The sequence below is a fragment of the Ambystoma mexicanum genome, chromosome 3q (genome assembly GCF_040938575.1).
Source record: "Ambystoma mexicanum isolate Mex_15411 chromosome 3q, UKY_AmexF1_1, whole genome shotgun sequence".
NCBI lineage: Eukaryota > Metazoa > Chordata > Amphibia > Caudata > Ambystomatidae > Ambystoma > Ambystoma mexicanum.
This window is the reverse complement of record NC_090926.1, coordinates 304,913,003-304,929,504: the sequence shown is the minus strand read 5'-3', so window position 1 is coordinate 304,929,504 and position 16,502 is coordinate 304,913,003. Positions and strand designations below refer to the sequence as shown.

Below are 16,502 nucleotides of genomic sequence, written 5' to 3'. Positions count from 1 at the left end.
TCGAGAGACACCAACCAGTCCTGAAATTGAAGGGCCTGGAGGACTTGAGAAAGAGTAACCATCTTGAACTTGTCCTACCTGAGGAGCTTGTTCAAACCACGCAAGTCCATGATGGGTCTCAATCCTCTGTGTTTCTTCGAAATCAAAAAATAAGGGGAATACCATCCCTTGTTCCGCTCCGCTACAGGCACCAGTTCTATAGCGCCTTTCTCCAGCAGGGATTGAATTTCCTGCGCAAGGAGCGGATCCGGACTCTTCAAAGAGAGGTTCCCTGGTGGATTGTCGTGAGGCCTCTGCCGGAAAGGAAGAAATTAGCCTGGGGCTATGATCTCCAGAACCCACACATCTGAAGTAATGGTACGCCAGCCTTCCGTCAACCAGATAAGCATGGGCCTCATGACTGAGCTGAAGCGACTGCTGCAGTGCCGGAGGTCAAAGAGGCAACTGCACGCGCGGCCTTGGCACCTCAAGTACCTTGTTTTCCACCTCTGGCACTCCTACGGTTGCCCTTTTGACTTGCAGCTCCTCTCGATTTACTAAAGGATGAGTAATAACGAAAGGAACCTTCCCTCCATTGCTGTCCCCTAGGACGAAAAGGCGGAGGTTGGCGGACTGCAGCACCCAAAGACTTGGCTGCAGCTTTCGAGGTCTGCAACCTCTCAAGACTCTCGTCAGCCTTGCTGCCAAAAAGATGTTCAGCATCAAAGGGCATGTTGAGGAGCCGGGCTTGCACATCCGGAGCAAAACCTGACTTCCGCAACCACGCAAACCTGAGCATTACGGTGCTCGCCACCATGGACCGGCTGACGCAATCAACCATGTCCAGACCAGACTGAAAGGATTCACACATGGCGTCCTTGCCATCCTGCACGATAGCAAGGAAACCATCCCGTTCCTCACCTTCGGGAATATGATCAGCCGCTAGGGAAATACAGTTCCACAGAGAGTGCGTGAAATGAGACAAGGCACAAACGAGTTGGCAGCCTGAAGCGCCATACCCCCAGAAGAAAATACCTTCTTCGCCCAGCCGTCAAAACATTTGTCGTCCCTATCAGGAGGGATGGTAGGGTACAACGCCTGCTTTGCGGGAGCCGTAGCCGCCTGCACCACCAAACTCTCCAGATTAGGGTGTGTTGTCAAGTAGCAGGGGTCGCCCCTGGCTGGGCGATATTTCTTCGGCAAGGACTTGCTCACTGCCGGGAGACTCTCCGGAGAAGTCCAAGCCGCAGCCACCCTTTACTGCAAGGCCATATGGAATGGCAGCACCGGGTCAGTTGGAGGACCTTGGTCCAAGATATCAGTCAGGTCATCCTGCTGAAAATCCCCAGGGCGGGCAGGCCAACCCAGGTATTCAGTGACCCTCGACATGAGGCGCCGATATGAAGATTTGGCATGCGTGCCAGTCTCCGGGCTACCAAACTCCACCTCCGGATAGGTGTCTAGACCACTGGCGTCATGCAGCGACTGACGCAGGTCCTCAAGTTCACTGTGACCAGAAACAATGTCATCAGGAACCAATGCAGGAACCTCACCTTCCTCAGACCCCTCCTCCACCTCAGAAATATAATCTAGAGGCTGGAAAGAGGGTACAGAAAAAGGCACAAAGACATGTTTAGCCTTAGCCATCGCCTTTCTTGGGGGTGCCACGGGGTACCTCCGACAAGGCTGCCTCGAAAGGCGTTGAGGGCGTCGACGGAATGGGTGTCGACGTCGAGAGCGGCATCGACACAGGCCTCAAGGTCGGAGCCCTGAGCGTGTCTCTCGACAGCCTAAGCGTCGATGGCGTTGATGACTTCCTCGGAGGCGGGGCCTCGAGAGAGTCCATCGACGACCTCAGCGCCGCCGGTGTCGATGTCTTCTTCGAAGACTTCACAGAGTCTCGCGGTCTCGATGGCGTCGAAGACCGGGACCTGGAACGGGCATGCCTAGAGCGACCATCCTTGTCCGACCGGGACCTCGAAGGCGCCTGGTGGTCGCGACGACTGCTCGAGCCCGAAGGCGGACAAGCGGTGTCTCTAGCGCAGCCTCGACTGGCGTCCTCAGACAGCGCGGCCAGACCGGAGCCCTGCGATTGAAAAATTGCCAACATCTCCTTTCAGAACGAATCCCATTCCTCCGGAGTGAAATGATTGTTGGGACAAGCTACCCGCCGATGGGCGGAGTCCTCGGAAGAAGACGGGGAAAGCGACCTGTGACGGCGCTTCCTGGAGTGCCTCGAAGTGGCAGAGGAATGGCGGGTCCGACACCCAGACCGAGAACCCCCGGACTCACGACGACGATGCAGAGAGTCGCCCCTCGAATCGTCCGTCGAAAGACCAGTGGAACACGACTTCCGGGGCTTGGCCACCTTACCGACCGACAGCTTCTTCTTACGCTCCTGCAAGGCCTTCGAAGTGGGCGATTGGCAGTCGACACAGTCGTCCGTATCAAGGTCCTCCCCGAGGCACCAGAGGCAAGCGTCGTGCGTCTCCATCAGGGACATCTTGGACCCGCACACCCGACACTTCTTAAACCCGGACCGCGGGGTGGAAGAAGCCGAAGACATCATATTCGTTATAGCAATGAAGAAACAGGTTTGAAGAACCGAAAGAACAGGATTCAGTAGAATCGAGGCACGCCGAGATCTCCGAAGGGAACACGTTTGCAAAAAAAAACGGAACTGAGGCTACGGGCGTCATGCGTCCTACTTATAACATCTGGTGACATCGGCTCAACGGAGCCCTTCGAGGATTCGAGGATAGCGTATCGACGTCATTGATGCAGGACACAGAAAGATTTTATGTAGCAGCACAGCTGTGGTGATTACTGTCATAGATATGGAATACGTCGGAGGACCCAATCCCCTCGAAGGAGATCGACACAAACTCATAAACGGGATCCAAATCAGAAAAACTGTGAGGATGGTGCTGAACGAGAAGGGCATATCCTTGACCCGAATCCTTGAACTGGGCCGCCAGAGGGAATTTGCACACGCCAGGGCGGCACACATGGGCACGACCCTACAGAAACTACAGCCGGTCCTCACATCGGCTACTGTGGCAGAGATCACGAATCGCCAACTCGCGAGGGATGAGGCCAGTGCAAACTACACGCACCCCAAATGGCAGCCCCGAACCCCAGGACCCATGGAATGTGGGCTGTGCGGAGGGCCTCGCCACGGATGACGCAACTGCCCAGCTCAAGGAACCACATGCGGGGCATGTGGCAGGAAAGACCACTACGCCAAGGTATGCAGGTCGTCAGGAGTGCAACAGCAACCACCGCAAGCATCCCAGGACAAGAGCACAGGAAAGAAAAAGAAACAGGCCAGCGCCCGATGTGTCGAAACCACCAATTCCTCCACAGACGAAGAAGGGGATGATGCAGCACACATCCAGCAGGAAGCCACAAAGGAACAGTGGAAGAAAGGAAAGAAAGTTTACCTGGTATCAGCCCTCAACTATGGAAACACCACACCAAAGAGGAAGCTGAGAAGACGAAAATGCCAGGTAGCGATCCAGGGCCAGAACATACTAATGACCATAGACACTGGGGCATCCGTGAACGTCATGCTACTCACCACATTCAGGAAACTACAGCCTCAACCTGACCTGAAAGCAACGGACATGCTACTATTCGCATACGGGTGCAAAACCCCACTGCCCATAATAGGCAGATTCCAAACCATCATCAGCCAAGGGGAAAAATCACTGCAGTCAAAAATCTACGTGGTGAACGAAAGGCATTGAATGCCTCCCGAGTGGAGACGCAGCAGAGGACCTGGGGCTGATAATCTTCATTTGTGAAGTGACTGACTCACAAGAAGTCAATAACGTTCTAGAGAAATACCCAAACCTCCTCAAGGGAATAGGATGCCTAAAAGGAAAGTCAATCAGGCTACACATCGATGAGTCAGTCCAACCGAGAGCAGTGCGACACAGAAGGACGCCATTCCACATACGCAACCAAGTGGAAAAGGAACTAAGGGCACTGGAGAAAGCAGGCATCATCGAGGAAGTAACTGGGCCTACGCCATGGGTCTCTCCCATGGTTGTCACCAAAAAGCCCAAACAACCAGGAATGGTCAGAATATGCATAGACACGCGCCTCCCCAATGCCGCAATAAAATGGGAGCGCCACATCACCACGACCCTCGATGAAATAGTGGCATACCTCACCGGATCCAAAATATTCTCAAAGGTCGACTTGAACGCCGGATATCACCAGCTGAAACTACACCGAGAATCCCGGTACATCACAACGTTCTCAACTCATATCAGTCTACGCAGGTACAAGCGCCCGAGTTTCGGAATCTCCTCGGCAGCTGAGGTCTTCCAGCAAACAATACAGGAGGTGATCCGCGACATCCCAGGAGTCTTAAACGTCAGCGATGACATTCTAATTCATGCCGGCAACAAAGAAGAACATATGCAAAGGCTCCACATGCTATTAGCAGGTTAGAGAGTGCTGGCCTGACGATACACAAAGAAAAATGAGAGTTCCTGAAGGAGGAGAACTCATTCTTTGGGTACACGTTCAATAGCACAGGCATCTCGGCGGACCCCTAAAAAGTGGCGGACATCCAAGCTGCCACACCCCCCACCACGCCAACGGAGGTGCGCAGTTTTCTAGGAATGGCCACCTACTGCGGAAGGTTCATCCCAAACTTGGTCACACTGTCAGAGCCTCTTTGTGAACTCACAAAAGCCAGCACGAAGTGGGAGTGGGGGCCCACCTGCCAAGAGATATTCAAGCATATCAAAGCATCACTGTCGGCAGACACCACCATGGCCTACTACGACCCTGCACTACTGTACGTGGACGCCAGCCCCGTGGGTCTGTGGGCCATTCTCATACAGGTAGCAAAGACGGGAGAGTCGATGCCGATTGCCTATGCATCCAGAGCACTGACACCGACGGAGCAACGATACTCCCATATCAAAAAAGAGGCGATGGCGGTACTATGGGGCTGCCGCCACTTCCATCTGTATCTGTACGGCAGGACATTTAGAACCTACACAGATCACAAACCACTGCTCCCCACCTTCACGGGCACCTCTTCTCACCCCCCTGCCCGAATTACCAAGTGGCTGCTACATCTCCAACAATATGATTTCAAGCTGATCAGCCAGGCAGTGGCAACCCAGCGGATTTCCTATCGAGACACCCGAGAGCGGCAACACCAACGGAAATACACGTAGCAGAGAGACAGAAGAGCACATCTGCTAGGTGATACACACCATGAAGCCACGAGCGATCGGACTAGAATACATAGTAGAGGCCACGCAAAGGGACCCATGCTGCAATCTGATAAAGGACACGATCATCTTGGGGGAATGGAAGTCGTTCCTACGTAACATCCACAGTAAAACAGCAGAAGCCAAAGAGTTCCTCACAGGTATCTTCACAGTGCGGCAGGACCTCTCCATCACGGAAGAAGGGCTCATCCTATGAGAAACCCGAATCATCATCCCTCTAATCCTACAGTACAAAATTGTGGCGCTGGCACACAAAGGCAACCAGGGGATAGTAAGGACCAAAGCCCGGATAAGGCACTGCGTGTGGTCCCCCCAGATCGATGGAAAAGTCGAGCGGCTAGTCAGCACCTGCCTCCCATGCCAAATAACGGGGCCTCCGCCCAATCCGGAGCCCATTCAATCGGCAGTGCGAGGGTCCGCGAGATGGGACGTCGTAAGCATAGACTTCTGCAAAATACAGGAAGGCATCCACCTACTGGTGGCGATTGACGACCACTCCAGGTACCCGGAGGTCGAGATTGTCAATTCCACAGCAGCAGAGGTGGTCATACCCGCGATCGAGAAAATGTTCGCAACACATGGCCTACCAAGGAGAATCAGTAGCGACAATGGCCCACCTTTCCAAGAAGAAGAATTAAAAAAATACCTCATGGAACTCCATCCGCTACCACCACATAATGCCAAGATGGCCGCAGGCAAACGGCCACATGGAACGCTTCATGCGGACGATTAACAAGGTATTACACCTGTCGCGCGTCACCGCCAGCCCATGGCAGGTGGACTTATACCGATTCCTACGGAATTACAGAGTCACACCCCACAGCACAACGGGAATATCGCTGGCAGACCTGATGTACGGCACAATCATCAACTCCTCTATACCCCACCATCCGAGCAGGAGTACAGACACGTTCGACCACTAGCGCACCGAAACAAGAACAGGGGCGAATGCTCACATGAGCAACAAAAGGAATGCCAGGCAGTCCGACCACCGAGTCGGTGATCAAGTGGTCATGGTGAGGAACCCCTCCAAGTCCAAACTAGACACTCGATATGACGCTGCCCCGTGGACAATAAGCAGACGGCATGGCACCATGATAACTGCCAAAAGGGGGCAAAGACAAGTAACGAGAAATGCGTCATGGTTCAAGGCAGTGCCAAAGAATCTGTGGACAGACGGCGAATGTCCCCCGGAGGAAGAAGAGAATCCGCCTAGGGATGAGGGACAGGAAAACCCAGGCGATGGAGAAATCGTGGACAAAGGAACAGAAGAACCGCTGAGTGAACCAGAACTGGGTGAGCAGAACAGTGAAGGTGAGCAACCCGAGGTGAGCCACAGGGTTGCACCCAGGGGTGGAGGATATAGTCTAGAACTGCGACCCGGCCTCCGGCCAGACTCAGAGACGAGTGGTAGAAAACCCGATTGAGGGACTAAATAAAAAGGGGGCAAGCCTGTTGGCTGAGAAATGTTTGATTGTTATTGTTCAGTTAAAATAAAGGAGGAATGTTATATCCACCTTGCGTCCCGCTACGCGGTGAAGCAATGCGTCCAAATAAAGACCCCGCCCCCGCTCCGAGGAGGCAGTTCCGGGGCAGGTATGTCCTTCTCTGCCCGTCCTGCAAGACAATCACGCTGTAACATCCCCAAACAACTCCCCAGCCACTCTGTGATTGCCCCTCCACTTTCTTCTGATTGCACAATACCGAAGACCCATTTCGCCCCAATTGATCTTCCCACGCTTACCGCTGCGGATATATGGAATTAATGGTCCATATATAGGTTGTGATGCGTTTGATCGCCGTGTCTAGATACAGGTGCACTCGCCGCCAGCGCCTACCCATGGCACACAACAGTCACTGAATAATGACATGCCTTACTCAATGCCCGCATCTCGTTTCAACTCCCGGTGGTAGCCTTGACCCAACACTAACAGCAACAGGAAACCTACGTTCCGCGCTTGTATGCCTCCCAAAAGAGTCAGCTCACCAGCGCTGGCCCGTAACCGTGCCCAATACAAATCTCGTGGTCTGCCCTACACCGCCAGCCACTGTCTCTTGTGTTCTTATCTTCCGGGCCTGACAAAGAAACTAACCCTGATCTTCCATGATCTTCGCCAGAGCGGCATCTCACCCACACACAGAGCACTGCTTAGCTTAACCTGGCTGCCCATCCTGCATCACAACCCTTGCACACAAGCAACAATATGGTTGCCACATCATAGTGACGACCCTATGTTAACAACTGCTATTTTAGTCTCACACCCACTAAGCACATCCATGTCACTGCACCCAGGCTCCCTATGACCAAACAGCCTTCTGGATCCTCTGAAAAGGGCCAAAAAAGTATTTTAAAACTATACCACCACCGCCTATTCAAGTCAAATACAGTAAGCTCACACCAACACCAACAGATAACCCACTAAAAGGAGACTTAGTGAATGCAAGGTCAATTACTGCACTCTCGCTGGACATAGTCGACCTTATAACAATAAATAATCTTGATCGCCTTGCGCTTACAGAAACCTGGTTACACCCGGCTTCTGGCCCAAATCTATCACTAGCAATACCCGCTAACTACACCATATACCGTAAAGATAGATCTCTTGCCAAAGGTAGTAGGGAAGCGATCATAGCCAGAGAATCACTACCTTTTAGAGAAATATCCAATGCTCCCGACTCCTCTGGAGAGATATTCCCAACTAAACTTAACCTTTCCCATACAGCCACGATACCCTTACATCTTTGTCTACCGTGCCCCTGGGCCAGTCCTCTCCTTTGAAGAGCATATCTTGCATCTGCTCTAAAACACCATACCAACCTCTAAGACTATTCTGTTAGGAGACCTGAACCATGGCCTACATGATGACCTGGATAAGAATGCTGCTTCCCCCCGACTGCTCAGTGGCTGCTGTAGGCTTTTCAAAACACATTCAAAGTCACACACACTCAAAAAGCCGAACCCTTGATTGGCTAGCCGATCTGAATTATAACATTGAAGTTAACTCCAATGTACCCTGCCCATGCAAAAGATCGTAATATCATCCATTTCAATATACCAGTGACCTGCACTATCCCTACTGCTGCCACTCTCCCTCCCGTAGCAACTCTTAAGTACTCGCAAAATATGCAAACCTTGCTTACTGCCTCTCTTAGATAAGCTAGCACTGTCACAAATTGCGGTTAACTGTGCCTCCTTAGCAGACCTCTATAATCAAACCCTGACGCAGGCTATTGACACAGTGGCCCCCTTACCTTACGCAAAGCCAAACCAGCCTCCCACTGTAACACTCTTCTGAACTTAAAGCCCTCCGACTACTGAAACGGGAGGCTGAAATCAAATGGTTGAATGACCCATCTGAAGTCAACAGAGCTAGCTTTTCATCCACATCAAGAGCATACAAAAAAGAGATACTGCTTGAAAAAAGTACTACCTTCAACAACAGAATTGCAAATGCCAAATCCAGCTCCCGTCAGCTCTTCACGATCCTGCGCGAGCTGGAATCGCCTGCATCGCCCCCAAAATTATGCTCGAACATTCAAAATGCCCTAGTAGGAAAAATCGATATGCTCCAAAAAAGATCCTGACCAAACAAAACTCCCTGAAAGCTGCCAATCTAGTTCCAGCAAAGAGGGAGCATATGACAGCACGCAAACTTCACCTCTCCTATTTTAAACCAGTCTCTGAAACAGAAGTCTCTAAGGTTATCGAAGGTCTCTATCCTTCCCGCTGCCAAGGTGACATCTGCCAAGCTACAGTCATTAAGGACCGTGCTGACTTCCTTACGCCCTTTATCACAACTCCTGAATTCCTCTTCCGCCTTCTCAGTGCGATCCAGCCTTAAAGAGGCCTGGGCCTGGGGCTCCTAAAAAAAGAAAAAAAGCAAAATAAAAAAACAAAAAAAACACGCTTTGCCCGGGCAACCCTAGGAATTACCGACCTGTCATCATTGCCCCCTTTCTTAAGACCCTAGATCGCGAAGCATACCTAGAGATCCAGGCATTCTTGTAATCTGACAACTTGCTGCGCCAATCTGGCTTCCGACCTGGCTACGGGCACCAAATCTGCCTTACTAGATCTAAAAAACCAAATGGACAAAATCAAAAGTCTGGTAATCTAGCCCTGCTCGACCTGTCGGCTGCTTTTGACTTGGTGGATCACCAAATTCTTTGCGATCACCTTGCCTTAGCAGCTCACTTTTCTCCTGAAGCCATCAACTGGATTTCCTTGTTCCGGTCTGATAGAACTATGAGGGTTTTCTCAGCTACAGCCTCAGCTCCTCCTGTGGTGTCCCACAAGGTTGATGCGTCTCCCCCACACTCTACAATATCTTCACTTAACACCTATTTGACCGACTGGACGCCTCAGGCATATCCTACACAAACTACGCAGACACTCAGATCCTTCTCCCTCTTACAGGAACCTATGCCTCCAACGTACTTGTCCTACCAAGAGTCTACCAAACTATTGAAGCCTGGATGGCTTCCCACCCTCTCTGCCTAAACGACAAAAAAGAAATTCTCCTTGTCGGTACACACAACTCACTCAGTAAACTAGATCCAGCTTACAAATCATTCTAGATCGAGGGCAATACCATCCCAGACTCCAAAACGGTCAAGACGTTGGGTGTGCACTTAGACATCAGCTTGTCTCCAACTAGACAAGTCAATGCCATTGCATCGTCAGCGGCACACACCTCGAAGCTGATTAACGCCTGCAGACCATTTATTTCTACCGACAGCTGTCCGACACTAGCCCGCGCACTTATCGGTTCAAGGCTGGACTATTGAAATGCCCTCTTTGCAGGATCTCCCCCTCTCAGAACTACAGGTCATCCAAAACAATGCTGCAAGAGCTGCAGTGAACATCCCAAAGCGAGACCACATCGCAGTCGCACACTGGCTTCCAATTCAAGAGAAAATACCCCTGGCCATCACACACACATGTCTATCAGGCACTGCCCCACAATACCTTTCAAAAAAGCTATTAAAAAAATGCTCAGCCAGTCCCACCCGCTCCTACTACTCCCACAACTCATCATCCCCAACTAATTGAAAGAGATTCAGAGGTTAGAGCTTCCTGGTTAATGCCTCCGATAACTGGAAATCTCTAACTCTATCACTAAGAACAATCCTACTGGTCCCTTCAGGAAACATCTTAAGACTCTTCTTTTTATCCAGAGTCCAGCCTGATCTAAGCACATTCCTAGAGTCCCAAGGACTGAATTTGTACTGCTTGATTTCATGATCGTCCGAAACTGCACAGTTTGATTCATACTTATGTTGTAACCACGGCCTTGATGCCTCCAGGTTTGGTGCGCTTAATAAGTGAAAAAATAAATAATCTTTGTGCATACAGCATTAGTTGAAAGGGCGTGACCTTACCTACAAAACTCTGCTTCTTGCTGTCCCAGAGTGGAGCGGCCCGCACACCATTAGTCACCAGTGCAAAGAATGCCTTCTTTACCTGTGAAATAAGACAGTCACGACAACAGCGGAGTGAACATACAAGAAAAGTGACAGGAGACCCAGAGACATAGGACCAATAGGTAAAAGTTAGGGATTTAGCAGTCATTGTGCTTAAAGTATGTGACATTCACACAGACACCTCAGTGACACTCAGGAACTCGTAACATCACACCTACATGGAAAGGTCCAAAGGAAATTAGAGCAACATTTGCAACGGACAGCAGACATATAGATACAATGAATATGAGAGCTACAGGCAGTGATGCAATGGACACAAGACTTCTAGACGTGTGAAATGACATGGAACATAGGATCAAGAAGTGTGATGAAGGACTGGGCACAAGAGGCAGAAGAAACCGTAACCACGTGGTCTTGATCACACACTCATCTACACCAATACTTTTGATCTCGCCTCGCAAAGACACAATCACTATGCCTTTTTATTTTATAAGAGCTGGTCTCTTTGGTCCCAAGGAAGAGGAGGAACTCTTTTCTCATCCTTGTTAAGGGGATGTTGGTAGCGCTTTAGCAAACTATGGTCTAGAGTTGTCCAACTCCAAGCCGCAAGGGCCGGAATCTTGACAGGTTTTCAGGATATCCCTCATGAATATTCATGCAGCAAAATGTGCATATATTTAGAATCATTGTATGCAAATTTATCTCATGGATATTAACAAGGGGTATCCTAAAAGTCTGATATGTTTCCGGCCCTCGAGGCCTGGAGTTGGACAACCCTGTAACAAAACGTAAATGGTAGCAAAGATAATGCATCAGAAAAAAGTTGGTTGTGACAATGAAATCATGAAACAGACACACTCGGAGGGATAAAATACAAGCTTTTCAAACACATTTAACACAAAAACCGACACTTTGCGGCTGTCGATGTGTCTTTAAGATGTACTTCTCAGGTGCAAATTGTACGATATTATACCGTCACAAAGACATAAGAGATGGGAGAGATAAGACACCATGAGATTAAGGGAGAGGAGTTCACAACAAAGTCAAATGAAACAAAAGTCCCAGAACACAAAATCAAAAATTCTAATTTATAGAGAGTGGCAATAACTAACCTGCAAAGAAGTGTCAAAGACGACCAGTTTGGAACTGGTGGGTATCAGATCATAACACCGATGTGCTTTCATGAAACGGGTGTACACCCCACTGTCTGACTCTGAAGCTGTTAAATAAAAAACAGAAGATGAGGAGTAAGAAAATAAAAGGAGAGGGTGAATATGTGAAGGCACAGTACAGCCGGCAATAGGAAATGAGTTCTAACATTTTAAAGGCAGAGACAAGGGAAGAAGTAGCAGGTGAGGAAGTAGAGAAAAGAGGCAACGAAATGGAGGAAAGAAAAAGGGCAACAAATTGGGGAAAGAAAATTCAATAGACCAAGTAGGAGGGAAAGAATACAGCGAGAAGAAAGACAATACAGAATGAAGGGGAACAAAAGAGGTAAAGGGAGTAAGAATAAACCATTGTAAATAACTGAAAAAACGGAAGTCAGTCAAGAGGGAGGATGTGGAATAGGCAGAGGCAAGAGAGCATAGAGAGAAACAAATAAGAGCAGGCCAAAGAGGGATAAAATAGGAACGAAGGAGAAGAGCAGCAAAATCACTTCATATCCACCATCGACTGTTCCCGAGGAAGTCAACCCATACACCAGGACAGCAACACGACATGCTCCACAAAGATATAAACCTCTCGCCCACTTGATCACAGCACCGCTTACGAGTTCCCTTTACCAACAGAAAAGTGCAACGTGCCTTCCACGACATTCCCACTTGCAGAGGTTGACTATTTGTACGCAGGAACGAGAAAATCTACATTCCAAAAGAGCCAGGCAGACCTTACCTTCTACAGTAGATGTGAACTTCTCTGGCACACTCTCGATGACAGCAGCCTATTAAACAATAAAAGAGAGAGCAATGAGAACGGATGGGCATAGGGACCAGCCCATCATCTTTTTATAGAATTCTTACCACCAGATGCCTGTCCCTCTGCAGACTTTTAATTGGTTGCGCAGGTGTGTGCGAATAAAAGTCAATCGAATTATCACTTTATTTGCGGGCATAGCCATTGGAACAAACAAAAGTCCTGATCTACGACTCACATTCTAACATTTTGGCTATTACATGATGGCTGAACAACCTCGTAACTCTGGTGTGTGTGCCTGAGAGTCCATAAGAGCCCCAGGTCAGGGTCTCCAAGCAGGTACCCTGCTAGGTACCTTGGTTCACTTACTGGCCAGTGGCAACTCTTTGTGATATTTTAGAAGCCTGCACACTTCATGGCATGCTCCCTGTGAATCCCCATTAAAATGGCGACCCAGTTTGAGAATTCCAGGGGAGTAGCCACTACAAGGCTGGCTATTTTTACCTGGTCAGCATTTAAACAATTGTGGGCAGCATATGGTTGCAGATTTCCTGAGACTGCAGGCTGGACGTTCCGAGGAGACATGGCCAGATGTACAGATACATGTACGGGATTCACTGTTGAATACACACCGTTAGCCCTGAAGGAAACCAGGAAAGATTTACATGTGCAACTGTTAGGAGGGATTTTCAAAATCAACACTGGTGTGGGTTTTGGAAGGACAACTTTGTGAAATTAGCAAGGGCTTTGTCAGTTGGGTCTAACCAAACTTTCCAGGCAGGGGTATTGCTAGGTCTGGTAAAGATCATGGGCTACGCTAATGTCGGGACTGTAAGGACTTTGGGCTACAACCCTCTTAGCCCCGCTAGCAACGCCTCCGTTTCAGGGTAACGGTGACGGAGCATTAAGGCTTAAATATGGGAGAATAGGAGTTTGGTGTAAAAGTACAATTAGCAACACTGAAGGAGGGTAAAGTATTAGAGTGCCACTCATATGTATACAGATTTAACTATGTATTAAAAAGGAAACACATTAACTTCAAAATTAACAGTTTTAAGCACCATAAAAGATCCCCAGATAGTTACGCAATGTAAATCTGGGGTTACAAAACACTGTTTCAGGTACTATTGCATTTCAGTGACATTTAAAAAGAGACCAACAAAGCACTGTAAATAAAAGGAAGAACATGTGTTGGTAAGCATTTTGTAATGTCCTTACATTGTAAGGTATATGTTTTTTAATCAACTAAGTCCTTCCTTAGACAGTCCAGTGGAGAAGGCGCCAAAGAGGATCATCCCTGGCTGCAGTAGGCAACTTCAAGAGACTATGATGGTTGGCTTTGGTAATATTTGTTCTTGTACCAGCAGTCCTACAGTCTGTTTCGATGATGTCTTCTATCCTCCGATTCTTTACTCCAGCAGGTAACCTCTAGCACTGCTTTTCTTATCCCCAATACAGGCTGGGGGCTGTCCCAGCACTCCAATTGGGCAGGGGTTCTGCCTCTTGAAATAGGTAAGGACTATCCAGCCATGGACAACAACATTCCCCACATCTGCCCAGCCACAGACCTTCATTGAAGAAGTCTTTTGATACCAGACAGTCCAAATCCCGGTTGCAGACAGTCCAAATCCCGGTTGCAGACAGTCCAAATCCCGGTTGCATCCAGTCACAGAAAATAGTAACCTTACTTGGAGTCCTGAGCAGGATCATGCAAAAGTGCATGCATTACCTAATTTGGATTTCTGGACAGGGGGTTCTGGAAGACTGCCAAAAAGCAAGATGCCAAAAGGAAAGGTCTTCAAACACGTGGGACGGCCTTTTTGAGTACATTGTGCTAACAAAATGGTATTACCGCAGTAAAAAGAGGGTCACACTAGTGCATCAGAAAAAGTATTAAAAATGGTTTGCCGACACCTGCCTGTCCTAGGCAGATCACAAATGCATAAGGAATGTTGACAGACAAAAAGAAAAAGGGGCGCAAAGAGTCCCTGGAACACTTTATTTAAGGTGGTGTGTGTTACAAAGTAAAAACGCATGAAAGTATAAATGGAGGACCAGTTTGCCAGCATTGGCACCCACAACAGCTGATCAGTGGCCCAAAAACATGAGAGCCTAAAAAGACCACTCGCTCATCCGAAAACGTCATCAGGAAAAAATGGGAAAGCCGGCAGCAAAAGAGCAAAAAGCTTAGGGGGGGGGGCCTCAGAAAGGGCCTAGAGAACACCGAAAATGAAATTCTGTCCCAACAGCAGCCATTTCAGATAATTAGGCTGCCAAATTAATGGTGCATTGTGCCTGACCAGAAACTGGAGGTACAGCAAGCTCTCAGGAATCGCAGAAGGACATGTCAATTGCAGGATACTCATCCATAAGCAGTACGAAGAGAAACTTACCCAAGGAAGACAAACACCCTGCACCTGCTCTGAATCTGTGCATTCCAGGCCTCACTCCAAATGAACAGAAGGGACCACACTGGTGCTCCCTTTCCCTGACTCAGCAGGTACAGCTTGGATGCTCACCCAAAGGACTACCGGTTTCAATGACAAGCAATTGTTGGTGGTCCTTGTGTATTCCATCTACTGTCTGGAACCTTGCAAATCTCTTGCAAAGGACTAGTAGGTATGATCCAGAAGCTAAGAATGTGCAAAATACAGAGACATAGCTTTGTTGAACCGCTGGACCACGGCCTGCACTGTTTTCACCATAAGGCTGCCATCGTGGCTACCAAAGTAGCTGCACAGAACCAAAGTACCTGGTTTACTTTTCTTCATATTCATACCAGCAATATTGCCTAGGGTCTTTGCGCCATGTTCCTAGGATGGCGTAGCCCCCTGCATCTCCTATGCTGAACCCTAAAAGCTACCTTTCCGTCTAACCGTAAGATATCCACTGGATTTTCTATGGGGCTAAACTCCGACAGCTCTTTTTCACCATAACCACATGTTGTCTATTATATTTATCCTAGTGGGCATCATTGGGATTTGCCCAAGATCCAAGAAAAGCTCCCTCCATAAGATGCATTCAGAATTCCAAAATACTTACTAAACATTTAATTACTTCTGCGGAAGACACTGCCCCAACCACCATTTTAAAACTAGTTACCCACCTATTCTATAGTTCATTTTTATATTTCACCATTGTGTGGACAATCCCTTACTGTATGCTACATTGTATTTTTAACCACCGCTTCTCCTCTAGAGTATAGCCTTGACTGCCCTGCTAAGTCTTTACTCTGGGCAAGTCCGGCATATTCAGAGAAACCCTGCAAACAACATTTAGCTTCATCCTGGACTAAGGTCTAGGAAATTCATTCTAACAGCGTGCTATAGAGTAATTGGTAAGCCTAGCTTGAATCGCTCAGTATCATCCCCAAAAGTCATTCAGTGATGCTCAGTTAAGCAACATACTCGCAAATATCGAATCACCAAGGGAGACCAAGAGATTCACCTAAAGGTCAATACATGCTCCCAAAGTCCATGGCATCCCACCTCCCGGAAGCCAAGGACTCTACTCCTCCTAAAAATCACAGCCCCTACCTCCGAATCCCTAGAATCCGCTACATGCCCCCTACTCAACATTACCACCCAAAGTTCAAAGCAGCATACCTTCAAATTCTAGCTCTCCATTTGAAGCAAAGTACTGGCCCCTTGATCCAAAAGCTAAGGTGCCGATTTAAAAGTAGCCTGAACATCTTGGAATAAAAACCCACCGCTTTTCTGGCTGAACTGTCACGCCGCCTCAGCAGAGCTCTGCGGAGCTTCATTTTGCTTGCAAGGACGTGTTGCTAGCGACAGGCTGTGCACAGTCTTAATGAGCTTATTCTAAGAGCTTATGATGGCGGTCTTAAGTGTCTAATCCACCGACGCAAACACAGGATTGTCACAGGAGGAGTACATTCGGTGCCTGCGAGAGATCACTAATGGTACT

General features: G+C 48.7%; 1 protein-coding gene across 3 annotated transcripts in view; it reads right to left on the bottom strand.

Annotated features, from left to right (window-relative positions):
* PRKAG1 (protein kinase AMP-activated non-catalytic subunit gamma 1) overlaps positions 1 to 16,502 on the bottom strand; it is a 458,467-nt gene that overhangs the window by 364,351 nt on the left and 77,614 nt on the right. Inside the window, exons 1-4 of one of the 3 annotated variants that reach the window (XM_069653841.1) lie at positions 16,285 to 16,375; positions 12,555 to 12,603; positions 11,774 to 11,880; positions 10,620 to 10,701 (exon numbers count right to left, since the gene is read on the bottom strand). In XM_069653841.1, coding sequence (XP_069509942.1) covers positions 10,620 to 10,701; positions 11,774 to 11,880; positions 12,555 to 12,603; positions 16,285 to 16,338 — 292 coding nt within the window. In that variant the 5' untranslated portion in view covers positions 16,339 to 16,375. The other 2 variants (XM_069653842.1, XM_069653840.1) reach the window with 2 other exon arrangements.